General features: G+C 41.7%; 1 protein-coding gene across 9 annotated transcripts in view; it reads right to left on the bottom strand.

The window, feature by feature from the left end:
- Positions 1-27,905, bottom strand: part of NR2C1 (nuclear receptor subfamily 2 group C member 1) — a 93,853-nt gene that overhangs the window by 53,156 nt on the left and 12,792 nt on the right. For 7 of the 9 annotated variants that reach the window (XR_009461693.1, XM_019489326.2, XM_019489319.2 and 4 more), the window contains exons 2-3: positions 27,660-27,717; positions 5,179-5,254 (exon numbers count right to left, since the gene is read on the bottom strand). Coding sequence is in view for 6 of the 9 variants with exons in the window: in XM_019489326.2 (XP_019344871.1) it covers positions 5,179-5,232 (54 nt within the window). In the remaining 3 variants the exon portion in view is untranslated. The remainder of the gene's footprint in view (positions 1-5,178; positions 5,255-27,659; positions 27,718-27,905) is intronic. The other 2 variants (XM_019489321.2, XM_019489323.2) reach the window with 1 other exon arrangement.

Here is a 27,905-nt window from a genome sequence, read left to right as displayed (position 1 = left end):
AGTAATTTACATAGCAGTTGATGTTGTTACTTCTATAATTGTTTTTTATTTCAGACTTTTCTTTTTCACATTTTGCAGTCCATACACATATTAATATTCATGAATGTCTTGCATTCAAAAGCTTGTCCAACTCGATCCTATCTATGCAGCTGGTAGAATAAAAAGATATTGCCCTAAGAGATCCTTGCTTCTCACATAATTCTTGGACCATAAAAGCTACATCAATCTAATACTATATTCATTCATTCATGCATATTCGTTCATGTATGCAAGTATGTGTGCGTATGTAAACACACACACATATGTATGTATGTGACTGTGTATGTATATTTTACACACGTGTGTATATCTATTAATAGATATATACATATACACACTTTATACAGTCTGTATATGAGGTTAGTTTTTCAATACTCTTGATTTCTTGTAGTTTATCCCACAGTCTTGATATGGTATCACCTCCCCACCCCCCACCCTGCAAGAAAATCCTGTTTGGGGCAGAGATTAGCTTGTTAGCTTTACCCTTGCAATAGACTGATTCTGCCCCAGAGGTTGAGTTTTTGACCAGTCTTCATCCAGGAGCTTTAAATCATCCTTTTTAATATCATAGGCTTCAGCCTTTCAACACCTTATGGATATATATAATGGATTGTGCAATATGAAAAAAAAGTCTTGAATTCTTGAACCAGAAGTAATGAAATGCTGAAAACACAAAATTACTTATGTATATCAGGACTAAATTGCAGCTGTTCTTTAAAGCTCTCTGACTCAAACCTTGCAGCGGAAGGAAAAGTGCTAATTATCCTCATAAAACAGTGCCCATTCCACACTTTTTGGAACCATGTACTATATATGCATCTATTACTTCTGTTATAAAACCTTATTCTTGGTCACAATATAACCAGTGCATTTGTTAAAACTTGTGTTTTGAACAGAAGCTAATCTTTCTTATGAAACTGGAATTTGGCAGTATGTGCAAATGAATTGCTATGTAATTATATAGATTTACAAATTACAGAAGTGGACTACTGCAGGCTCTTGATGGACAAAATTGCTTGACTAGACTTGAAGATGACTCCAAGGTGGGGATAAGAACTACCATATGCTCAACAGGAAGTAGCTCCAGTTTTATGGAAAGTCCATTCTGTATAACACTTCATATATGTTAATATTCTTAAGATCCAGCTATAAAATACTCTTTTTCATTAAAAGAGCTTCAGTTTTTAAAGGATTTTACAAAAACATACACATCTTAGTGAACTGTTCCACGTATTTGATCAAGTATGATTAGAATCATGACTGTTATTTTGCAAATGTTTTATAAACAATACCTAGAAATTAAAACTCTAGGGGAGCTATTGCTGACTATGTTCACTCATTTTCTTTAAAGCAAAAAATAAAATAAATCCTCTTTTAGGTTTATATGCCCTAAACTGGATTTTGTTTCTGAACATAATAAAGACTGTTAATGTTCAAGAGAATTATGAAAGCTATTGGAAAGAGTGGCTCAGCTTCCAAGCAACTTGAAACTGATTTTCAGTGGTGAAACTTGCATCAGCTATGAGTACAAGCAGAAAGAAGAATAATTTCATCCTGTAGGTCAACTATAGAAGAAAAATGTTTATGAACACAAGCTGATACCTGAAAATCTGAGATTACTGGATCATATCCCCAAGTTGCAAATAATTTTGGCAAAGACTGAGCATATACTCAAATAGAAGGTATATCTGCCACCCAGTTAATTCTTCAAAATAAACCCTTCTGTCTATGACCATTGACCTTAAATCAGCTTGAACTTTCCAATTCATTTCTTTCAAACATTGAAAAAGGAAAGAAACTCCTGCATCTGGAGGTAACAAGACTATGCAAGTGTTACATGAATCAGGATGAAATTTTGACTAAAAATCTCACCCTTGGTACCCATAAATACATATAGAACCAGAAAGACAGCAACTTATTGATAGTGCCAGAATTCCAAGAGGAAACACTACTTAGTGGTAGTATTGGTAGTCTGCCAAATAGAACAGGAGTCTCTGCACTACTGATACTGGTACAAGTTGGAGACACCCATGAGTCAAGACAAGACTTAACTGCTCCAAACTAGACTTCTGCGTCTGCTCCAACATCCTTTTCTCAATAACAAAATCTAACAATGGTAAATAAAAGCCTGCACAATAAGAAATGAAAATATTCAATTAAGCAACACTTTTACCACTGCCTGGTTATTATGCTAGAAGTCTGCCATCACAAAGGGAAGCTGTAACAATAGTATGCAAGTCTAGTTGGGCTTATTAGCAATCTGTTACATAGCAGAATCACCCTCCTACTTTTCACACACCAAAACAATCAAATCCACAAAGATGCGAGACACAAAACTAGCTGCTGTGAAGAGTGTGCAGCTGTTTTCTCACTCTAGTTTAACTGTGTGATAAAGGAAGACAGCTTTACTATTATTGAACAGTGACAGGTAAAATACTATAACTTAAACAACACTGCTTGCTGAGACATTGTCAGGGAGAGCAAATGGGCACTGTTACTCTAATAAAAGTAGCCTCTTCTCAAAAGAAAAAAAAGATGTAGTTAAAGGCAGCTTGACTGGCCCATCAGCTGAAGAATTTGGTTTAATTTCTCTTTGTTTTGCTTTGTTTCTGATTTTGAAGTAAATTTGACTACTGTGAAAAGGATGAATTGGGTACTGGATTTTTTTTTTTTAAAGTTATGTGCATCTGAAATTAGCCAAAGAAAGACTGAATTCTAGAGTCATGCTTGACGTCTTGGGTCTGTATTCATACAGCGTTGAATGGATGGGGTCCATTATATTAAACATTATGATCTACAGGTTTTGGACAAGATTGTGGTCAAAAACTCAACCTTTCAGGCACAGTCAATTTATTGGAATAGCAGAGCTAACAATCTAATCTCTGCCTCAAACACAATTTTTTGCACGGTGGGGGTGGCAGCCATTCAAGACTCTAGAATGGACTATAAGAAGTCAAGAGTACTGAAAACCTGACCTCTTATTGTAAGCCACCACAAGCCTTGTTAGGAGTGGAATATAAATCAAATAAATAAATAAATAACTTCCCATTCAAATACAAACTGCACTTCAACCTGCTTTCTCTAATACACTGCTGTGCGCACACGCACACGCACACACACGTGCACTTACCTGCAAACAAAATGAAAGCAAAGAAAAGCTACCCTCACTGCAATTTTTATGCATCTGAAAACTATGCTACCAAAACAAAACACTATCATCCATACACAGTTCTGACCTGGGAACAGGATGAAACCCAAAATGAATCACATGGGAAAGAAGTTTGTGATGTCACTTACTGCACCACTGTCAAGTGCTCAGATGCTACTGTAATGATGGCAGTATAAGATCCCATACAGAACAAAACTAGCAAGTCAGGAGAGGAAAGCTTTCTATTCAGCAGCATTAGAATCAACGGGAACCTGAACCCTAGAGAATACTTAACAATAAAGCAGGAAACCCTAAAATATACCAAAGAGCAGAGATTTCAAGTACAACTATACCATGTTCATGCACCACATTTATCTGCATACAACACACGTTTTCTCCCAAAATCAGCTCTTTGAAACTCGGGAGTGTATCTTAAGCAGGGAAGATGATTTAACTTTGCAAGAACAGAAGCAGGGAAATACTGTGGTCTAATGGCTGCCAAGACAGCTGTGGTTTCTGGCCCAGCAGGCAGAGGGGGTGAAGCCCTGTGTTAACCCTCTCATAGCTGCTACTGACAGAGTTTTGTAGCTTGTGCCTGAGGCAGAAATGAGCTGGCTCTTGGCAAGTGAGCTGCAGTATGCTGTCTGTTGTATCTTAAATTTTGTGGTATGAAAATAACGTGTTTTTTTTTTGGTTTTTGTTTTTTTTTTACAGAAACTTATATAAAGAACTATTTGCAGTAAAGAAGCAACGGTCTTTCTATTGCTCTTGCAAGGGTTTGGGGAGTATCCTTGTTGCTGTCTTCCCACACCAGGATGCTCCTGTTGCCTCACTCAAAATGTCTCCTAGGAGGCCACATTCCTTTACATGACATATTTCCAGGGGGACTTATTCTATATCAAAGTCAGCCATGACTCCAGAAAAAAATCTTTTATTCCTAAATTCAGCCTTCCAAAAACAAGGTGCCATTCTTATTTGGAGGGGTGTGGTATGCAGGAAAATACTGTCTAGTCTTTTGCTTCTATCCATGCCTTAAATATTGTCAGATTCATTATAATAGAGACTGTTCAAAACTAAGTGTTCTTCATATGCTCTCTAATCTGTTCATGCAGTTCTAAAAGTGCTTATTTTAGACACTATGCAGTGATTATAGGATCTATAACAGGTGCTTCTCGGGAAGGAAAACTAACTTTCCATCCTCTTCTTTGCTTATGCCAAGCATCCTGAAGACTTCTAAAGATGTGAACCACTGCCACTTCCAGTAGCATACTATAACATAATGGTAGCAATTAGAGCAATTGCTTACATGGAAAAAGAGTAATGTATTTTTAAAGGTCTTCAATTCAATATTATAAGTAGAAGTGAGGAAAATCAGTACCATTTCAGTGGACAGATTGCTGATGACAAGTGGTCCACAGTACACAGTTGGAGAACCACTGGCTGAGAAGTTGGACAGTCCTGGACTAAGTGGTTTGGGTTCACATGCCCAGCAGGTCACAGCAGAAGTACACCAGGCAGACCAAATCAGCGCAAGCCCTGGTGCCCTCCTCATGCCACTGCTGCACAATGCACCCACATGGACCCAATCTCACCTTCCGCTCACCACACTGCACTGACCTGCTGCTTGGAGCAGGGACAGGAAGTGGAAGCCAGGAGGAGCTTGGAGATTCAGGCTGCTATTGTAGCCAGAGCAGTGGGAGGGAGCAGTGATGGTTGGGTGGGAGCCCAAGGGCTACAATTTAATGCCTTGTGGGCTGCATGTGGTCAGTGGTCCACCAGTTGGTCAGCCATAACTTAGCAATTTCTATCTTTAGGAATGTTCTGGGGTTTCTTGGGGAGATGCCATGGCCAATGTTTGACTCACAACCTGGAGATGCCAAGAACTTTAGGCCAACTAAGATTATGCTTTCGTGACTTTGGACTTTACATAGCAAAGTACAAATGTTTTTGTGTTCAATTCATCTCACACAAGTCTAAAAAAATTTAGGTACCTCTCCCATTTGATGTTCAATAATTTGATGGGCCAGTTCCTCTATGGTTGCCATGACCTTTAATCACCAGAATTTCCTGTCAAAGAAAGAAGAAGATACTTAACAACTATAACCTTAGTTCTGAAAACATCTAGGTAATACAGAAAATATAGTTTATATAAAATTAAGTTATATGCAGTGGCTTGGGGTGAGTCAACTAAAGAATTTAAAGTGTAAAAAAGTGTAAATGTGCTCTGAAAGTGATTCTGTATTAGTGGCGCTATGTAAGTTCTGTATTTATGTTAAAATTGCATCCATAAAATTGTACCCGGCTAAGAAGTAGAGACTTAGGTCCTAAGAGCAGAACTGTATACTCATTATAAGATTTCAAAGTAGAATGCTTTTTGACTATAATATTATTACCAATAACACTGATCCAGTGAAGATGTAAACAAACCTTTTGTAATTGCCAAAAATGTTGTTGAGGCGCAAGTTAAAAAAAAGTCTGACGTTCTCCTAAAGTTGTACTGGTCTGGTTGAACTATAAGGAACAATTTAAACTATTTTTGTCAATAAAATGAAGAATTTCTTGGAAGGCAGGAAACAGATCAATTTAATTTCACAGTCATAGCATAATTTTAAGAGGAGAAATTTGGCAAAGGTTGAGGTTAGATCCCCTCAAATGTGAAGTGTGTAATGAATTATAGGATAGACTTTCACAGAGTTTATTTTAAAACATTTTATGTATTATTACATTTTTGTATCTAAGCTATGTTTATTTACATATGTGTCTATATTTTCATCAGGCAAGTATATAAGAGGGATATAAAAGTTTAATGAAGCTCCATGCACTTCAAATCATAACAGAAAGCTGTATTCTAGAGCTATATAAAGGTGCTTACTACTGGTATGGCTATTCCTATACAGAAAAAAGAAAAACCTGACAGAATAAAAAGCCAATTTCCAACTGTGTCCAAAAAGTGGATGGTAACAAGGAAATATTCTGGTTTAAAAAAAAACAAAACCAAGCCAAGCAAATTCTACTAGTACAAAATCTGTGAAACACTACACTTAAAATACGTAGGTTATTTCTTTTCTCTCTCTCTGATTCTTACAGAATCTTATCGTCTCATACCTGCCATCTCAGAGGCCCTGGAAAGTGCCAAAACTAACAAGTAAAATGATAAAAGTGTTTTATTTTGGAGCCTAATCTGCTCTTAAAATTACCTGGAGTGGCCTTTATGAGTAAAAAGAGAATTTCAGTCCCCAGCATTGTAGCATGCTTAACTGGCACAGAGAAGAGAAACAGCACGGAACAGCACTTCGCTATCCCACCAGAAAATCCAGTAATAAAGAATTTGTTAGTGCAAAAGAGAGCAAGAATTAAAGCAAAAACATCAGATGTTTAAGTAAAAGAAATTCTCACTCTATAAAGTTTAACAAACAGCACAGCAACAATGCTACAGAAGCACACTACTCTTCACAAAAGAAACAGTGAAACTGAAACAATTACCCTATTTGAAGATGAGCAGAAATTTTAAATGCGGATCTTGTAATAAACTGCCCTTTTGTTTTAAACAAAATATCCTCAGCAGCAGAATAGGGCTTTACTTCCTCTCTTGTGGGCATGCACACAAACCATGATTTTAGAGGACTGTCTGAAGTAGTATTGACTGATCTATAGATGTTGCTTGAGATTAGGGAACTGAGTTCAGTGGCAGATAGCAACTCTGGCTAGATTTTGTTAATAAAGGTCTTTTATTAATACAAAGACAAGGGTTCATTGTCTGAATCCTACTCATAATCTATATATTATCTGATCTGACACTGTGTGAATGAAACATTGAAAGAAACATATTCATTGCAAATGTAAAGGATATTCCCATTAGATTCTATAATAAATATACTTTAATTGCAGTCAAGCAATTTATTTAAAATCAAGCTTTTGCCTTTAAATAAGGTTAATCTGCAAATTAACTGTTCCTTTTAAATAGCTGAGCAGTGCTTTCACATGCCTTAGTATAAGGCATCTTCCATGGATATTTTCAAGTAGGCATAAAATAAAAGATTGCATAATTTTAAGCAAGTTTTATTCCACTGAATTTGTTTTAACAAGCAATATACATGAGAAGCTCATACTAAGCAGTTCAGAGAGATTTTCCCCATTGGATAAACTTGGTACAAGAAGATATTTTTTTCTAAAGGCAATTTTTTTAATTTAATGTATAACAGGGAACCAGCTCCAGTCCGTTCCAAGTGATGAATGCCAGCTGGATGGGGTCGGAGAACAAACTTACCCTACAAGGACTGGTGGGGTTACAAGGCCACCAGAGTGGCCAGAGAAGGGGTTACATTAGGCAAGGCTTGATGAGCTAACTGCGGCCAGCCCTGAAGGGAGAATTAGCCTGGACTTGCCCGACTGGGAACTCAGTGGAAGTGACTACTGAGTCCATGGAGAGGTGGGGGACTGGATAGTTCACCAGGCAGCAAAGGGGACTTCAAAGTCTTGTTTATCCAGAGATGTCCAGTGGCCCTGCAATTGAATGGTAGGGCTAATGAATTGAGGTGCTCCCCTTTCCAGGTACAAAAAGGAAGACACCAAGCTGAAAACCCATAAAAGTTGGATACGAACTTTTGTAGAACAATGGAATGGGGTGTATCCTGGACAGTGGACCCAGGGGAAATTACTGTCTGAAGGGGACAGGAGCCCAGAGTTAAAGCCACAGATCTTGGCCCCAGTTGGGAGTGGTAAAGAGCAGGGGGTAGGGGTGAGAGGAGCCCCATGAAAAGGACTGCCCTGAGCTAGGCAGATCTTTGCTCCTCCCCTAACATTCAACCTCCCTCTAATTTTAAACAACAAGGTATGCCAAGCAAAAACAGAGGAAGAAGGTGGAGGAGACCCAGTAGATCCGGAAAAGAGAGGCAGTCTCGGCTGCACCCTCATACAGCATGACAGTGCTGTATTTCAGGATCATTATCTTTTGCATCATCTCTATTCTTTTTCCTAAAGAGATTCAGATGGTATCATTGCTACTATTTTTCTTTCTGTCAGAAAGACTATGACTACAACCATTCCTATAATGAAGCCTACTACTTTGGTCACGTTCCTGGCAAGAAAGTTTTTCTTCTTCTAGACTCTCTCTCTCATGCTTCTGCAAACTGTTATAGGATTTGACCCTTGATTTATGAAGTACTTTCTTTTGGATCTTGACTTGCCAGGTGAACTTGAATGAGGAAACAGGAAAGAGACAACATACAGCCATGTGTGAAAAAAATGGAAGGCTCTCCCCTTGTACCAGCAAAAAGATGCTAAGGGAGAAGAGTATTCCATTCTCATTAGGTAAGAGGTTCTATAATGAGGACAAAAATCAAGCTTTCCCTTCCAGAGACTGGGCGGCAGGGATGGAGAATAAGGGTGAAGCTTCCAATTTATCAGACTCTTACTAGCAAGAAAATGTTATGATAGACTATTTTCAAGTAACAACTACTGACAGGAGCCTGAAGGAATATGTAGCACCCTTCTGCCTTTGAATCATTTCAAGACTGATATAGATTTGGGCACTACACCAAGGTCTGACACTTACTCACTCCAGGAGCCTCCTTTCTTCCTCAGGTAATATCTGCAATGCACTGCATTGTACAGTGAAGACGATGTTTAGACTGGTTGATTTAGTCCTTCAGCTAGGGGACAACTTTTTCCAAGTGCAATCACAAAACAAAATGACATGTTTTCATCTTGAAAGTATTTTTTGTTTCACATAGCAGCGATACAAGCTTTGCGAACTAAGGTAAATGTGCAATGATTAAAAGGAACTTCTATGCATTATTCCTCTTCCCAGTGTTCACTAAACAGGTTGACTTTTACTGATTTCTAAGGTAAAAACCACAGGTAGAGTAATTAAATGCTGGCTTGTTTTTACATACTATTAGTTTTCCACAAACAGGATATTTTCCTTATACTAAACCCTTTAAAAAAAAAACAACAAATAATATCTGTTTATATTGCTTTATGGAGGAAAAATCTCAGGTTTTTTTCATTAACTAATCTTCATGGGAAATATATATAACATTGCTTTTTATTGCTGTGGTTGACTGCAAGAAGAAAACCATTGTTTCGTTTGCCCACTGAATCCTGACCACCATAAACTAGTGGTTATGATGGAGAATGAATTGAAAGTATTGATGGTTTAGGACAGTGATTCTCAACCAGGGCATGATAGCACCCTGGGGTACTATGAGACTCTTTTGAGGGTGCTGCATGGTGCCATGCAGTATTAGCACTGATAGGTATGCAAACACATGATTCAAAAGGAATCCATAGGGTCAACAACAGACCTCTTGTGGTCTTTTTTTTTTTTTTTTTTTTTTTTTACAAGTTCTTTGCAAGAAAAGAATTGCTCTGTTATTTTTCCCCATAGTCAAAAAATGGGTGAAAGCTAAGAGGCGGCATTTTCTGAGGGGTGCTGAGTCTAACAATGGCTGCCTTGAGTCTAAAAAGGGTGAGACGCACTCACTGGTTTAGGGTATATTACTTTGTCTCAGGGTGGAGTAATTTAAATCAAGGCAATTTAAATCATGATTTAAACAACCAAAGAAAACCTGATTTAAACAATTGATTTAAATCAAGTTTCCCACTGATACTTCTTCACACATTTCTTCAACAATGGCACAAATCTGATCACTAAAACATGTTAATTTACAACTCAATACAGCATTTTACATCTGTCCTTAAACTTTTTTTTTTTTTCAAATTTTATTAACTCCTACAGACACGTCATCACAACAGTAAACGTACACTGTCCTTAAAACTTCTATAAGTAGATTTCATCTTCCCTGCTCCCACTATCATTTTTATTCATAGACTGAAACAGCAATACGAGTTTTCCTGCTTTTTCAACTCCCAGTCGATTTCTCAGCTTTGAGTGAATAATAATACCAAATGATGAAAATAGTCTCTCTGTGCTTGCAAAGGAAACTACTGCTGTGAAAAGTTGACTTAGCAACTGAAGGAACTCTGTTTCAAGGTGCCTGGCTAATGATTTCCACCTATTCAGGGGAGTGACTTTGTTCAAAACATCATCAGTAAACATGTGCTGTTAAATGGCTCCCCTCCAGCCCTGACATTTATTATGACTGGCATAACTGAGGAGTGATTTTGAGATGCCCATGACATGGCAGCAGCACCATCTTCAGAAGTTATGCATCTACCTTTATATCTGGGGTTGAGAATGTTTGCAAGAAAATGAGGTGGAGTTAGTGCTTGATCCATTCATTTCTTTATTGCCTGCAGTTTAACTTTCTGGTTAGGTATTTCTTTCTTCAATGTCTCTTGAACTGCCTTCCAAATGTTGACAGTATCAGCAATGCAGCAACAATCTCTTTGAAGTTTGTTTAATGCTCCAGTATATATAGACTCCAGTATACTTACCATATCCTATACATTCCTCTTTAATCCAACGTTAGATGCATTGGATGAGATACTTCCATCTATTTTATCATGGTTTTCTTCACAAATCTTTCTGAGAATAGGCCAGTTCTTAATAAATTGTTCCAAACAATCAACCACAGAATTCCATCAAACGTCTTGGGGTAGAATTAGTTTGGAACCTCCTGCTCTCTTCAGTGAAGATGAAGCAAAATGGTTGTTACGGAAGTATTTTGCAACTTCAACAACATTTTCTTTGATTCCTGGAGAAGTACTTAAGTCTTTGGCTAAAAGATACATTAAATGGGCACTGCAGTCATATGTTATTTAGGAGCATCCTTCCATTTTTTTCTTCTAAGTATCTTCTCATCTTTGCCACATTTGCAGCATTGTCTGTGACAAAACTGTGCATGAGACAGTTGAATTTTTGTTCACAGTTTACTACAGCTTTCACTGCCACTTTTTAAAATATTCTGCTGGGTGGGCATTTCCCGATGTATCTATTGTTTCTGAAAGATATGCAACCCCATCTTCTGTGGTCACACAAGCACATATTACTGAATCATTGTGTACATTGATCCACCCACCCATCAAGGCTTAAACTGGCAAATTTCCCCTCAGTATTTCTTGCACACTGTTCAAGTTCCTTCTCATACACTGTATATAGCAACCCTCCACCACTGTCTGCTCTACCAGGTGGAGTGCAGTAGCCTGGTCATAAGGACTCAACTATGTCAATGAAGTGCTTATTGTTAACAATGCGAAAAGCAGAATTTGTGGCATAAATGAACTGAGAAATGTTTTAATCTATGGTGTCTTGTTGGTATTTGCTGGTCCTTACTATAAACCCATCCATGGTGGTGATTTTACTGGATGACTGAAATATTTTGCTTGCTACTGATACTTTGTTGTCTGAAATACATTTGGTTGCAGCACTGCTGCTAAAAGTACCAAGAGATGACTCTGAAGTTGTCACACAGAGACAGTCAAAAAGTCTATTATGCTTAAATGGGATCCTGAAACAAAAATTATTTTTGAATAGTCATTCTTCTCAGTTCTTCTCTCTCTATTATTCAGTTAATCATTTACATTTTTTCAGCAAGGATGCAGATCCAATTCCAAATTACCAAAAAAGTGAAGACTGACTGCACTTAGAGAGTACACTTAATTTTGGAGTAAGCCCTGTTGAACTCGCTGGCACTTGTTTTTTGAGAAAACAAGTATAGGATGGGGTTCCCTTGGGAAAGCTGAGTTACGCTGAAGTAAAATAAGGAATAGACTTATGGCATCACCATTATGATCTGGGGCCATGATTTTCCAAAAAAGGGGCATGTATTGTGTAATATAAAATAAGAAAATGACACCCAGCAGCAACAGCTTTCTGTAGTGTAAACTTGGGTGATAGAGTCTAAACCTAGTTAACTAATTAAACAAGCCATAAGGATTAGCTAAACGTTTTTTTTCTAGCAACATCCAACATAGAAAACAACTTGGGAACATACTTGTTAAATCACACTTATACTAAAAGGCATAGAGCGTGTCTTGAAGAATGACAAGGTTCCTTGGGTGAATTTGATATCTTTTATTAGACCAACCCAAATGGTTGGAGAATAGTTATTAAGCAAGCTTTCGGGTTCAAAAACCCTTCGTCAGGCTAAGGACGCTGCAGCAGTTGCTGCGTGCTCTTCCTAGGTGGAAGAATGATGCATTGCAAAGTGAATTATTTAATTTACTAATCAGTTGATCCACATTGTTCTTCAGACATACCCACATCATTTTCTCCCAATAAGCAGTTTTCATTATGATGTTTCATTCTTGCAACTAGGCCCTGCATCTCCTTCTTGCACTACTTACACTTGACATGTTTTCCTTTTTTACCCAGGGAAGGAATTTCTTCAAAATATTCCCAGATAGGGTCTCTCTCTAATACCCAGAAGCCATGACAGTTTTCTGTGGCAAGTGTGGGGGAAATAGGAAGCTGTATGTTCTACTGAATAATGTCTTCCCTTTTTTTCCAGTTCACTCCTGTTCCTTTCTACTCTGCCTCCGTCCTTCCCTATATTGTCTCTCCGTCTTTAAGACTGTGTCTTAACTAACTCCTCCACCTTGCTTGGCCCAGCTCCACCACCACATAAGCACAGAACAACAATCTTATCCAACCTGTGGCTTCGTGCATGTGACTTTAGTCAGCTGAGAAACAGAAACTGAAAGCCCAGAACTTTCAAGAAACAAAAGCTGGTAGTTAGGCTGGACAGACAGACCACAGCCATTTTCATGAGATGAAAAACTGAAATGAATGCCCATGTTACATTGGTAGGTAACTCAATGTGTGCAAGTGTAAGAGCCATCAATTCATTTTTATGAGACTGTAAGTGTAGGTTTAGCATGTCTGTGATGAGATTTAATTGTAACTTATTTTTTAAACAAAAGAGAAATTTAGCATTTTACTGATTAAAAAATAAAAAACACTGATAAATTTAAAAAAAAAATCAAATTTTTTATATTTAAAAAATTAATTTTTATCCACCCTGTTTTGTCTGTATGTGAAAAAGCAAAAGCAAATTAGTTAACCCACAGGCATCTGTGTGCATTTTTTCTCTTCAGACATTCTCTTGGATAAATTATTTGCAAACTGCTGATTTGTTTTGTTTTCTAAAGCAAATCATGAATATTTTCACCATATGCATTGTTCAAGTAGACCACAAGGTAAACTGCACACACAAAATAAATCACAACAGGACCTAGATAGCAAACTTTATTCTCCAGAGCAGAGCCATCCACCTTGTGGCCAGTGTAAGAGAGATGTGGACCCTGAAGGATAAGCATGAGGCCCACAGGGTCCTGCTGTGCTGCCACGGCCCTGCCCCACTCCTGCCACAGCAGCTGGAAGGGGGGTGGGGAAGGGGAAGTGTCCAAACTATGCCCATGGCAAAGAAGGGAGTTTGTGTGCACTGCAGGTGGGTAATGTGGCCTGTATTGGGGGGGGTGTGCGTGTGGCAGTGGAAAGCTAAGCTGTCTATGATGGGCAGGGGGGAAATGGGGGAGGGGGCAGTTGCATGGTGCACACAGCTAGGTGTGAGAAGATGTGCTGAGCTTCCAGGCTGCCTGTGCTATGAAGCTGCCTCTGTAGCATGCACACACACACCCACCTCTACACATTCATTCTGCAGGGCAGGGCTGTCCAACTTTCAGGCAGCAGGCATAAGCTCTGCATGCACCACAAACCTGGGAGCCACAGGCTGCCTGTCTCCCTCTTTTTCTCAAAGTGTGCTGTATGGGCTGTCCAGTTATTCTCTTTCCTTTTTGCCTCCCCTCTTCCACCCTCCGCACATAAGGGCAGCATGCCCCCTGCCCTGACTCTGAGCTGCACATACCTTGCAGGCCACCCCCTCCCTCCACCCACCCTGCACAAGCAGCCTGGCTTCACTTGTGTGATGAGCACGTCTGGGAGTGGGGTTTGCTGTACATGTGGCATGCACAGCTGGAAGGGGAGCAGGGCTTCCCAGCCCTCCTGCCTTGCTGTGCGCCACTATAACATAGGCAACCTTGGCTTGAGCCTGCGTGGCTGAAATTGACAGGGTTGCTGGAAAAGCAGAAGCCAAGCTGTCCACTCCTGTCCATGCACAGCTGGGGGTGGGGGGGCCAGCTGCCCAGTGCCCCCTTCTCCCCCCACTCTCTGCATGGACAGCACTGGACAGCTTGGCTTCTGCTTTTCCAGCAACCCTGTCAATTTCAGCCACGCTAGGCTCCCTGTAGGCAAGTCTAGGGAGAGGAAGAGGTGTGGGGGGTGCAGATAGAGGGCTCCACAGTGAGGGAGGGAGTGGGGCAGGGACTGGAGCTGGGGGCACTGCCTACCCAGGGTGGTGAGTGGGACCCCAGAGCTGGAATGGGGAATGGGATGGAGATGCAGGTGGGTCGTCCAGGGATCAGTGTTCTGGTGCTTAAAAATGGTGGTAGGTGCACTTGAACTAAAGTTCATCAAATGAGCTTTAGTTCAAGCACCACTGCTATCATTTTGAAGTGTGGGGACACTTAGCAGCAGAACAAAGGCAGAGGCAGGCTGCCTCCTGCAGGCTTGGGGTTCTCCACCCTGTTGCCTTTGCTTCAGGAGCTTTATGCTGGCTGCACCACATCCCCTGGCTGCCCGGCAGTGGGAGGCACAACTTGCTGCCCCCACTGACACCAGATGGGTAGGGGATGCACAGCAAGTGCACAGATCCCAGGGCAAAAGTAGCAGGGTGGAAAGCCCCAAGCCCACAGCAAGCAACCTGCCTCTGCCCCAAGCAGAAATCTGGTGAGAGCACATGACCCCCATGCCTCCCCCAGAGGTGTGCGCAATGACAGAGAGCCACCCTCCTCCACAACCCCTCCCCTGCACCTCCTGGACAAGCTACCCACGGCTGTCCCACTCCCTGCCCAGGATCCCATTTACTGCCCTAGCTGGACAGCACCCCTCGCCTCAGGCCCTGCCCCACTCCCTCCCTCATTGTGGGGACCTTGATCTGTACCTCCCACACTCCTTCCCACAGACTTATCCACAGGGTGCTGCTCTCCATGCTGCCTGGCTGTGCTCCTGGTCACATGCATGTATGTGGCTGTTTACATGCATATGGTGTCCAGGGGCTCCAGCCAGAACACATTTTATTTATCAGTACATTATCAGCTACACTGGCCAAAAAAGGCCAATAACTGATGATTTTAATTTCCCTTTTAACCAGTGCTGATCCGATACGGCACTGATATGTCGATGTACCTCTACTATCTAATCATTGTTTGCATCTTGCAGATTCCGTAATTCTGAGTGATATGGACATGGAATAGTTTTAAAAACGCAAACACTTATTACTGTTGGGTAAGGCCAAAACACATTTTGAGCAGACGCTTCTTATTTATTTCAAATGGGTTGCGATATGAAACGTGGACAAGTGTTCCCATAACCCATAAAATGAGATTTTTTTTGGACCTAACCTGATACCAAATGCAGGACTGGATAGATAGATGGAGAACTACAGTTAATTGTTTTGGGTCACTACCTCAAAAACATTACATCTAAATAAAAAAAATGAAAAGGATGAACTATGTTCCTGACAACTATATAAGCATGTGTAGACAAGGTGCTCATAATTATATTCATCTACACACAAAAGTTTAGTTCAACCTTGTAGAATTTTTTACTAGCATAAAGCTGAATTCACAACAGCCTACAGAGGAGCATTACAGATTCATTGCAATTACAGTACATTTGCTTATAGGATAACTTGCCACTGTGGTTAATTTGATAGCCTTTCAATTCCCTGACAATTATTAATTCCTGATAATGGATCACTAATAGATAATTTACCATTTTTTGCATTCCCCTTGGACCTTAACCACAATTTACTGCATTAACTTTCCTATCACTCTACTACACAAAAAGTTTGTTTTCTCGATGTGATTACTAAACCTAATCGTCTATTCTGCTGCACTTCTTTTGTCCTATAAGGGCTCCTGGTCATAACCAGGGATCTGGGTTTTCCATTTCCCACAGAAAAAGAGAGTAAACCGCGGAGGTAAACATGAATTTCTTGTTTTACCAGGCAAACCCGTAGATTTTGCAGTTTGCAATAAGCTCCCTGCAGGCTAGCAGAGTTCCAGCCTGCAGGAAGCTGAGAGGGAGTGGTAGGAAGACAATGAAATGGGGCGCCACATGCGTGTACATGCACATAGCCCAAGGCAGCCTGCAGAGCAGCTCCAGCAGATAAGTGGGGAGAGGAGACAGGGATTGAGGCCACTGTAGTAGGGAAGGGAGAGAGCTGGGCAGGCCTGGGCTACTGCCCAGCTAGGCGGTGTTTGGGGCCCAGGGCCACAATGCATGGCTGCAAGGCCCCAGTGGGAAGCAGGACAGGGCCATGGGTAGGTAGCTCGCCCAGGGGAGAGCCAGCTCCCCACTGCCGCACACACTTCTGAGAGGCAGGGGAGGACCAGCTCCCCCCAGACCTGTATGCAAGGCAGGCATAGGCTGTGGGCTTGGGTAGTGAGAGCAGCAGCATGGGGTTGCACCCCTCAAAGCAGCAGCATGCTTAGGAGGCGCATCACCAGGGCAGTGTGGAGCTTGCAGTGGCAAGCAGCTTCTCTACGCGGCCCCACTCTTCCCTGCCGTGCCAGGTTGTGCCCACTGGGCTACAGAGGCCCTGGGTGAGGGAAACAGGGTAGGAGCCTGAGCCTGCAACCTGCCCCACATACAGATCTGGAGGGCACAGGTCCCCCCCTGCCCAAGCCCACAGCAGGCAGCAGGTGGGAGTGAGGGCAGGGGGCTGCAGACTGAGGTCCATAGCCCTGGCAGCTGGGGGCCCCTTCTGGCAGGGCTGGGGGAGCAGGGCCTGTGAGTGGGGGGTGAGGGGCACCAGCAAAGCTGTGAGGGTTATGGGGGGAAGGCAGGGGGTGGCAGTGAGTGAGAGGCATGAGCAGGGCTGGGAGGACTATGGGGTGGCCTTTAATTTTAATAATGGATTTTGAGGTTTTTTTATTAGAGAATTTGTGATTTTTTTTATAAGGGAAAAACATCCCTGGTGATAACACTTCTCCACTCCTAGTTCACAGTCATCCTCCATCCCTCCAGGCAGATTTTTTGCATGTATATAGAGTCTTCTCTCTGCTATTTAGCTCAGCCTGTGTCTGCCTCTTAGATTTGAGGAAGGACATTTGTTGTCCAAAAGCTTGTCCAACAGCTCTCGCACCTAGACAGTTGGTCCAATACACAATATATATATATATATATATATATATATATATATATATATATATATATATATATAAAAAAAAAATCCTTGCCTTCCGTACACTTCCCAGACCGCCATGGCTACAACACTCCAACATTACTAAACCCATGAGTTTCAATAAATGTAAATTTACATTATAGATTTGACAGCATGGCTAAAGGAAAACCAGAATAATTTAAATACGAAGCCATTTCACATGCTTGGTTAATGATATTACTTTCTTTCACTCTTTAGATTACTATCCTTTCCTGCTGCTGCAGCAACTTTCTTTCTTAAGTCTCTTCAAATGTTTCGCATTTGTTTGTAGTTCTCACCTTAAAAGTCTTGTTCTAATTTTATTCCATTTCTCCTCCTGGTCACGATATTCTTCCTAATTCTAACAACCCTCTTCTGCTAGTTTTGTCAGCTTAGCTCCTTTTTTCATATCGATATGGCACTTTACAAGAAAGATTTCTTCAATTACCTCCTTTGACAAGAAAGAGTTTTTCAGTGCTAATACAGCTGCATAAAGAATCAAGGTGTATTAGTAGTTTTATGGTCAACTCAAGGTGGAATAGGATTGTGTTTAACAACTTACCTAGAGGCTGCATTAGTACTACTTATGCTTGACAAAGAATGTCTTGCATTCAAAAGCCTGTCTAACTCTATCCCAACTATACAGTTGGTCCAATAAAAGATACCACCCTAAAAAGTCCTTGCCTTCTGCATAAGTACTACTTAAGCATCTTACAGGTGGAACAGAATCTAAGCTACAAAAGCTGAAAATTGAGCAGTCAACTCCACTTGGCTAGTGGCATTTGACTCTGTTACAGCCAGTACAGAGGAACTGAGGGATTGTCTTGTACTGTTAACTTGAGGTATAATTTCAGTTCTCCCCAGTCTGACACTGGTCCACAGACAAAAAAACACTAACTCAAATTAAGCAGCGCTTTAAATTTAAACAGGTTGATCCATCAGAGGGAATGGGGTTAGAGTCATAGAGAAGCAGGGCTGAAAGGGACTTCCTCAGGTCATCTATCCAACCCCCTGCCTGAGACAGGATCATTCCTGTCTGAACCATACTATACAAATCCATAAACTAACTTCTTAGTAAAACTAGTCAATCCTGAAAAAAACCACAAGCCATAACACCCTAACCTGCCACAGGTAAAGCAAGAAGACCATGGCAACTAACATCTTGCTTCTCTAAAAGGTTAATACACATTCAAGAGACCCCAGGTAGAAGCCATGCCCTCACTACAAAACCCTCATGGTCCGTAGCAATCTGACCATAGAGTAAAACTCCTTCCTGATGCCAAATATGATGACTGGTCTGACCCTGAGTAGAGGGACAAGACTCTCTAGGCAAGAATCTCTAGCTTTAAGTACCAGCAGGAGTACTGGCACACATCAAAATCCCCAACTTTGGCTGCCACCAATACTCAAGTGCCTTGGACGAAGGCTTAAAGCCTCCCTGTCTCCCCCCCTCATGTAGCATCAAGAGGGAAGGGGGGGTGAAATTCCCTCCCAGACCCATGTGGTAACCAGCAAAGCCCAGAAGCATGAAAAATACCCAGTCAAGGTTATCATATTTCCAGTTCCAAAAAAGAAGACAGCTGTTGCAGGGAGCAGGGGGAGAGGGCAAGTGCCCCTCACCCCAGACTCTCAGCCCCCTGGTGCTGCCAGTGCCCCTCACTCCCAACCCACAGCCCTCCGTCCCTGCTGGTGCCCCTCAATCCCAACTTGCAGCCCCCTAGTGCTACCAGTGCCGTGCACTCCAAACTCACAGCCCCCTGCTCCCCACAGCCTTGCCAGAGGGGGCCCCCAGCTGCCCCCATCCTGACTGGGCTGGAGTGCGGCAACTGCAGCTCATGCAGGCGGCAGTGGAGCAAGTCTGGCCCTAGAGGAGGAGGGGTGCCGAGCAAATGGATCTGAAGCCCATGGGTGGCAGCGCAGAGTCACCACAGCCGCTCCACCCAGCTCCGTGGGGCCCCCCACAAAGCATGGGGCCCAGGGCGCTAGTCCCGATTTGCCCCCCCTCAATGACAGCCCTGCTTGTGGCACCCCCTGCCCTAAGCCAGGAAGCCTGACCACAACCCCCACCCTCCCCAACCCCTGGGCAGCACCTCCTAGCTGCCCCACCCCTGTAAGCATGGGCACTCCAGTGCCACCAGCCCAGCCACGCAGCTCCCTGACCCCCTTGCCCTGCCAGAGGGGCAGACACTTCCCCCATCCCCTGCCACACCCCCAGCATTTAAGACACCATACCCATACCCCAGTGCTGGCAGGCATCTGCCCCCACCCCCACACACCCCCACAACAGTCCCCAAACCCTTGCCCTCCAATCCTCAACCCTATAGACTTACTGGTAGCCAGCTGCTGGGGCTGCTCCCACCACCATGCCTGGCTGCATGCTGGCCAAGAGAGTGTGCGTGTTCAGACGCAGGTGGTGCCTCTTGCCTACAATCATACCAAGCAGGTCCTTGCAGGCTGGAAGGCTACCAGCCTGCAAGAAGAAACCCCTGGTTTCTTCCTTTAAAGAGAAAATTTCCATTTTCCCGCAGCAAACAGAAGACCCAGATCCCTGGTAAACACGCATGCCGCCAAGGCAAGCCAGGAAATGTAGTTCCACCAGCAAAATCCCAGAGATTTGTTCATATTTCCAAAAAACTGCCTGGAGAGAGATCCAAGGACCCAAAAAGAGGACACGTCAAGGAAAACATGGATGTACGTTAATGCTACTCAGAGTAGCACATGGGCATAGTTGCACCTAGACAGGCTCCAATCCAACCTCATCTTTGAACACCGCCAGTGGCGGAGAGTCCACAACTTTCCTAGGTGGCCTTTCATTGCCTCACTGTTGTAACGAGGAAGAAGTTTACAGTCTGGACCTACTTTGCTGCAACTTCAAGCCACTGCTCTGCATCTTACGCTCTGCATCAAGAGAAAAAACGTGTTCTCTCTCTTGTTTATGGCAGGCCTTTGTGTATTTGAAGACTTCTATCATGTACCCTCTTGAAAGCACCTTTTCCACAAACTGAACATGCTTAGCTCCTTCAGCCTCTTGTATGACTTGTTTTCCAAGCCCTTTACCAGCTTTGTTGCCCACCTCTGGACCCTCCCTAACTTCTCCATGTCCTTTTTAAAATGTGGAGCCCAAAACCATATGCAATATTAGATGAGGCCTAAGCAATGCCAAGTAGAGAGGGACTATCACCTCTCACAACTTACCTATTGCATCCCAAAACTGCATCTGCATCACACTGTATTCATATCGAGTCTGTTATCTACCAAAACTCCTAGATCCTTCTCCATAGTGCTGCCATCCAACCAGGTGTCACCTATTTTGTAGTTGTATTTTTTGATCATTCTTCCTGAGGCATAGCCACCTTGCATCTGTTGGGACCCCTCTGAATTGCACTCCCATCTTACAACAAGTTTGCAATTTTCCCAGTTTCACATCATCTACAAGCTTTCTCAGGAAGCTTTCTATGCCAGCATCCAAATAATTACAAACACATTGAACAAAACTGGATCCAGGACAGACCCATGTATGACTCCATTAGAAACCTCCTGCCATTTTGAAGCTTGCTGATATATGAACTAACAACATAATGGAAATGCACTAGCTCCAGTTCCTGTCAGCTGCTACTTTAACCAATCATACTGCTGGTCAAATTACTGTATGGCTGCAATGCAGTTCCTTTTGGGGTACCTTTGCAATATTTATGGTTATAACTAAGGGCCTACTTACATCACAGTTTCACAATTTTCACAGAAACCACAAAAAGTAATTTTTCACATGATCACTGTGAAAAATGTTTCTTGTGATTTTGTGAGAAATAGCCTGAAAAGAAAAAGTTTACCAGAATACAAAGAAAGTGTGGCAATCCCTGCAGCCATACAGCATGTGGTTTGAGGAAGAGCTACTGAGAGGCTGAATCAGTAACATAGACTCAGTAGAAGTACCAGTCAGGAAAGGGAAAACCTTTTGGCGCCGTCTTCTAAGAAAGCAGATGCAATGCTGCAGCAATGCTGTAGTATGAAGATGAGTGAAAAGAAATCCAAGAAAACTAAATACATTTTAATTCGGGATCATGTAAGGCAGTTCCCCTGTAGGAACCTTGTATGCAGATGGTAGTAAATTGTTTTGTTCACTGTGCAACGTGACTCTGGATGTTTTGAGGAAAAACAGCACTGCTTGGCATTTCAAGTTTGAATCGGATATAAAAGTGAAAGGTTGCTGTAGAGGCTGAAAGTCAGAACAAGAAAAAAGTGAGTATGTTCTCAATCTTTAAAAGAACCTCTGAAAGCAGTTTGATAAGAGAGGCTACACTTGTGCTAGTGAAAGAATTAAAGGCTAGCAACATTATTCTGGAGAAAATTGATAAGACTAAATTAAGGGACTACTTGAACAAACATGTGCCAAATGCTGGCATTTTCCCACATGCAAATAAGTTGTGTTCGGGTTATCTACCAGAAGTAACTGCTTCACATGTTCAGTCTACAAAATCTGCATTGGCAGAATATGAATCAATCTCAATTCTAGCAGACAAAGCAACAGATGCCCAAAAGTGCTGGACAGACCACAACCTGCCGTTTTTCAAACTGAGCTGGTTCACCTCATGTCTGTCAATTTTTCCACCGTGGCACAAGCTATAGAGAAGGCTGTTGCCAACTACAGGTTAGAATTTAACAAGATCTCAGCATTTCTGTCTGATAACACAACATATACATGCAAAATTTTCTGATGTGCTCCAGAGAATGATGCCTAGTGCAATTCAAGTCACCTGCAATGCATGCATCCTTTTTTCTAGTAAGTGACATCTCGCGCACAAGTCTTCATGATGTGCATAGCCTGGTTGCCTCTTCTAAAAAGGCATTCAAACTTTGTCCAGGCTGTAAACTTCGATGCAGGGAGTACATCACCAATCCAAGTGGGAATCTACATGTGACTGTGTCACTTCAACCAGAGCTAGTGCTTACAAGGTGGAATCTGTGATTTAACATAGTCTGTTACCACACAAAAAATATGAAGTACTACCAGCAATCTGTGTAAATGCTTGAAATCACACCTGGTACACAGTGCATGCTTAAGCTATGTGATCTTTTAAGACAGGATGACATTGAAGATCAAGTTTTGTGGCTAAAAGTGCAATCCAGTTCATGGAGCTTCTAATGCGGTTTGAAGGCTGGCAGGCTGTGATCCACCAAGCACACAATAAGCTCATAGATTTGATAAACTGGACTGAAAACATAGCATCACAACAGCTTTCAAACTGTCAACATGAAAACCAGCAGAGACAAGAACTGTTACAGGCAATAGCTGCAAAAGTTGAATCAGTACTACAAGTACAATCAAGTCACTACCACTGCAGTTTAAACAGTTGGCTGCCTCCTTTTTTAATGCTGTTTGTATTTCTTACCTCAATCAGGTGCCTTTTCTGAGTTTTGACCCTCAGCTACTGAAATCAATCCCTGAATGACAGAAAGAACATGACAAGTAACATGCTGCTTACATGAACTTTGTCAAAGGGTGCCAGATGCCTTTGACTGACTGCATTTTGGGAGTCTGTTTCTGATTGATTTCCATATCTCTACAACTTGGCAAAATGCTGCCTTACCATTCCAATCAATTCAGTGGACGCAGAACATGCAATTTCACTGTACGGACAAGTGTTCATGTTGCAGTGACGGAGGATATTAGTAGCAACTGCCGATAGATGCTGCATGCTAGCATTTAACAACTAACATGAGTTGTTTCCATCAAGGTTAGCACTATTTAGTATTACTAAACTTTTTGTAGAACACCAATAATTAATTATGATATTAGATACAATTCATATTGTGTATAAATCTATACTCGTAATATATTACAATTTAGATTTAAATATAACACTTAGATTTACAATAATGCAGTAATGTATGCGATATTTCCACAGACTGCTATTTAATTATGCCACAGTTTTTGCCTCAGACAATCAGCAGCAAGCAGCGAGGCCACAGGGCTCCTCAGCCAATCAGCAGCAAAGGGGGCTTTGCTGCAAACATAAGGCAAAACTGGCTCAGCATGCCACAAGCAGCCCACAAAAATCCCTTTGTCCTGCCATGATTTAGGTAGGTCCTTAGTCATAATCAATCGGAGATCATAATCCACCAATTCATCTCACCCTTTCATGTCTATATTTTTAGCCAACACAAAAGCCATCCACATTATTTTTCATAATCAAATCAGCAGACTACCTGTCTCTCCTTCCAGACCTGTCCCTTATAAGCAGGAATAGAGAATTGCAAAACTATTGCTGGAAGAATTCCTGTTCTTGAGCCCTGTGCACATGGGCATGTTCCAACTATATTGCAGAGAAAGGCAGGCTAGGAGATGAGCAGTGTCAAGGTAGATTTCATACATAGAAATTCAGAATTGCCAGTGTTGGGTTAGACAATCACTAAAAAGTTGAGCTCAAGGATTCACAAAACAGATCAGTTCTGCAACCTTTTAGCAGAGGCAAGCTGAATTAAGGGAGCTCGGTCAGAAAGTGAACTACTGCTTCTGACCTAACTGCTGCTGCTTCCAAAGTTCACCCTTCCTCTGCTGCATGCTGCCACGAACTCAACTCACTGCTGATGTCCCAGCTCAGTAGGTGAGATAACATTGCTTGGTGGGTTAGACCTGGCCTGTGGACTACAGATTGTCAAACCTTGGTATAGAAGGTCAGTAGGCATGGACTTTAGGATGACCATGACTTAATATAAGCATGTTTTACTCTAGAGAAATCTGAGTGCACTATCACGAGTTAACTGTAGTATTTTGCTCCCCCATGCTGTGATCTTTGGTGAAAGATACAAGCAGAGTTTGTCAGTAACCTCTCACCGAGTCAGGCAGCACTGTGCTGAAACATGCCACACAGCTCTGCCTGGATTACCTCCTGCACCAAAAGAAGCATAGTCACATTTTCATGGTGCCACACCTGAACTTCTTAGCTCACCCACAGAACTAAGGCAGGTTATGATCCAGGAGGCAGTGGTCACATAGCAGCATGCATGTTTCAGCCCGGCACTGTCTGGTTCAAGTGCAGCCCCAGCAGCACATGCTCTCAACTCAGGCATGTAGGGAACATTCTTATGGTATATCAAGTCTAGGCAAAGGCAAATACTTACAAAAGCAACAAGTATTAAAAAGAAAGAACATTTTAAAGAGCCTGTAAGAGCTGTTGGCAAGCTGACATTGTAGCTCAGCTTAATACTTCTGGTTAAAATGATAGAAGTTACTGCAGTTATGTCTGTATTAAGGCATCTGCTATTAGAGCTGGATTGCTGTTACTATTAACAGGAAATTTCAGGCGATAACACACTACTGCAAGCAAGACTTCTGATTGCGAATTTCTTAGGGCAGGAATTCAGTATCATGGCAGCATTATTCTCAGGACTGTATAACATTCGGGAAAAATAATGAAAATGTATCAGCCCTTGCACTGGGGCAATTCATACCAGTCAACAAATATTATGATACTCCAAAGTGATGGAAACTACTTTATAGAGAATTATAACAAGCGTCTGAGACAAATCTTACATTTCAATACCTGGCAGGGGGGTGGGGTTGCATATACTAGAACAGGGGCGGGCAATTATTTCAGGTGGAGGACTGCTTACCCAGTTTTGGCAAGTTGTCAAGGGCTGCATGGGTAGCCCCGCCCCTTGACAGGTGCCCCGCCCCCTGGTCACTGTCTTGGGACCAATGTCCCAGGTCCAGCACCAGTGGGGCCCAGAGGAGGGCACAGGCTGACAGGGGTCTGTGGAGCTGGGTTGGGCTGCACCAGCAGGGAGAGGAGGGAGCTGGCCTGGCTCCATGGAGTCCCTGCTGGCTGAGGCCAGGACTCTGTACCCCTGCTGCCCTGCTCTGGGCCCTGCTGGCCCCAGGACCCCAGTGTGGGCCCTGTGCCCCCCCAGCCCTGCAGTACAGGCGGCAATGGTGACGGGGGGGGGGGGGGGGGGCGCCTGTTGTTGCAGGAGCCTGCCGAGGATTCCCTTGGGTCCTTCTGCCCCTGGTTCCTGTCATTTTTGACAGGAACCAAGGACAGATAAATTTTAATTTTCAAAATTTTTTTAGGAGCCCCGTGGTCCGGATAGAATGGCCTCGCGGGCTGGATCTGACCCACAGGCTATATTTTGCTCACCCTTGTACTAGAATATGACAACTTGCTGCCTGTTTATACATGGCTTTTATTGAAAAAGCTTATTGAGATTTAAAAAAAAAAAAAAAAAAGGAAAAAGCATGGAAAAGCTTCTCAAAGCCATCACTGGAAAATAAAGTACATTGTTATTTTATTTTAGTCTCACACCTAAACACTCAGGAGGTGTCCTTTTGGTAAAGCTTTAAAACTTTGTTTTCACTGTGGCTGCAATATACTCTCTCAGAAGCCTGGAAAGCCAGTCTTTCCTTCTGGTTGTTCATGTTTTATCAAATGCAGACACACTTCTCCACTCCTCCCTCCTAGCCATTTATCTTATAACTTGAAACAAACACCTTTTGCTGTTGATGTAACCTCTAAATAAAAGTAAAAGATGAACTGCCAAAGAGAATTGCGTTTGTGACCCCTCTTTAAACTACCTGCTGATTTAGAACAAAGGTCTGAATGATTTTCCTTTTCTCTAATGAGGTTTTTTTATATATTCAAAAGCCCCTGGAACTTAAAAATAGGAAGCAGTCTGTGACTTTGTGCTTTCCTGAGTGAATCCAAGAAGCTGAAAGCTTTCTTGGCCTCAACTGGGGGGGGGGGGGGGGGCGGGGAACACAACCTAGCAAAGAGCTTTTCTCTCAACTGCCCGTTAGATGTCTGAGTGAACAGATACCAAAGATTTAAATAGTCCACTCTGTGTGGACGCTATCTGAGGATAAACTTATGTTCTACATACAAAGTTCCCCGATGCATCTGATCTGTTCCAACATTATACCTTTGAACTTTTACGGAAAAAAACCTTTACCCCAAAACTGAGCCAAGACAGTTTTAAGCTAATGTAAGTCCAAGAGAGGGATGTGGCTTAATCAAACAAAATAATCTGTAAACCTGACTTGACTTAGGCTTGATCCACAAAGTTACACCAGTCAAACCAAGGGCATAATCTTGTTCTGATTTTATTTAAACCAGTAAAACTTCTTTGTGTAGAGATAAGCTCTCAACTATAGTCCTCCCTTGTAGCCAATGCTTCAACCCTATCAATTCTCTTACCATTCAGAAAAAAAATAAGGCTTTTGCATTAGAAATTAAAATTCTTGTCTAAGAAATGCAATTACAACGAATGCTATGGGGAAGAAGTTTTGTTCATTTTGTTTTTAAAACAGGACCAATCTAGTTTCACCTTCTTTCTGACATGGTCATCTTAGCAATTTGTACATAAGCAATGAGAATATCAAGAGGTGTTGCCCGTCTTACAGAAACAGGGGCCGTTTTGTGAATTCACCAATTAGTGAATTTTAAGCTAAAAAATCATCCCCAGATTAAAGATTAAAATAATTTTAAAATGTATAATACCCATGTACAGATTGCCAAATGCAACTCAAAAATCAGAGCTAGGCCTGAAAATGTTCTTAAAAAGAATGTGTCAATAGTTTAAATTGAACTATAGATTACTAGTTTGATTTACAAAAAAATCCTACTACCTGTAAAGTTCTTATTGACTTCAATGGACTTGTGGATTCCTAAAGACTTTGAAGTAGATAGATGCTGAACTCAGTTATATTCCAAAATAAAAATTCTTGAAAGCTATTTTCCTTCTTAACTTGCTATCAACATAGATCAAATCAAACTATGCTTTTGTTTGAGCAAAATTTTATGTTCTTATAATGGAATTACTCACTAAACAGACTGCTTCTAGTACATAAAGAATTATACAAAAGATACTTTTACAAGGACCTTTACAAGATCAGTACTGTAGGCCTTGCCTAAACAGAAAACATTTTCCAACATAGCATACAACAAATTTAAACAGTTTAATTATACTGGTGCAATTCTCCTTGTATACACTATTTTTCAGAGTAAGCGGGGGTTTTCAGTTTAGTTTATGTGACTTGGAAAAGGGATTAAGAACTGAAGAAAGTTACTCTTATCTGGAACAAGACCATCCACATGAACATTACAATGGCACATTTATGTTTCAGAAACATTAAGCTTTACCAATTTACTTGCCTGAATGTGCTTTAATTCAAGCACATTAATTTTACACCTTTAGTTGATTCACCTTACCTCCCCATTTAGAAAAGTCCAACATATACGTGCACATGTATGTGGAGGGGGATGTAGCTGGGATTTATATAGCAAGCTTTATGTTCATTTTTTGCTTACCTATGGTACATACGTTATAACTTCACATCAGGGATGCATAATCACTCTCTGAAGACCCCTGCAGTTAAATAAACAAAAAAGAGACACTTTCAGTTGCACTGCTTAAAAAACAAAACAAAAACAACTTAACAAAAGTTTAAAAACTTTAAACAAAAGCATTATGATTGTGCCTCTTTAACTTCTTATCCCTGAATTAAACTGAACCAAATTATTTTACTTCAATAATATTTTCAACATAATGACATC

Source organism: Alligator mississippiensis, chromosome 4 (genome assembly GCF_030867095.1).
Source record: "Alligator mississippiensis isolate rAllMis1 chromosome 4, rAllMis1, whole genome shotgun sequence".
Taxonomy (NCBI): domain Eukaryota; kingdom Metazoa; phylum Chordata; order Crocodylia; family Alligatoridae; genus Alligator; species Alligator mississippiensis.
Note: the sequence above shows the minus strand (reverse complement) of the source record. Positions and strands in the feature narration are given on the sequence as shown.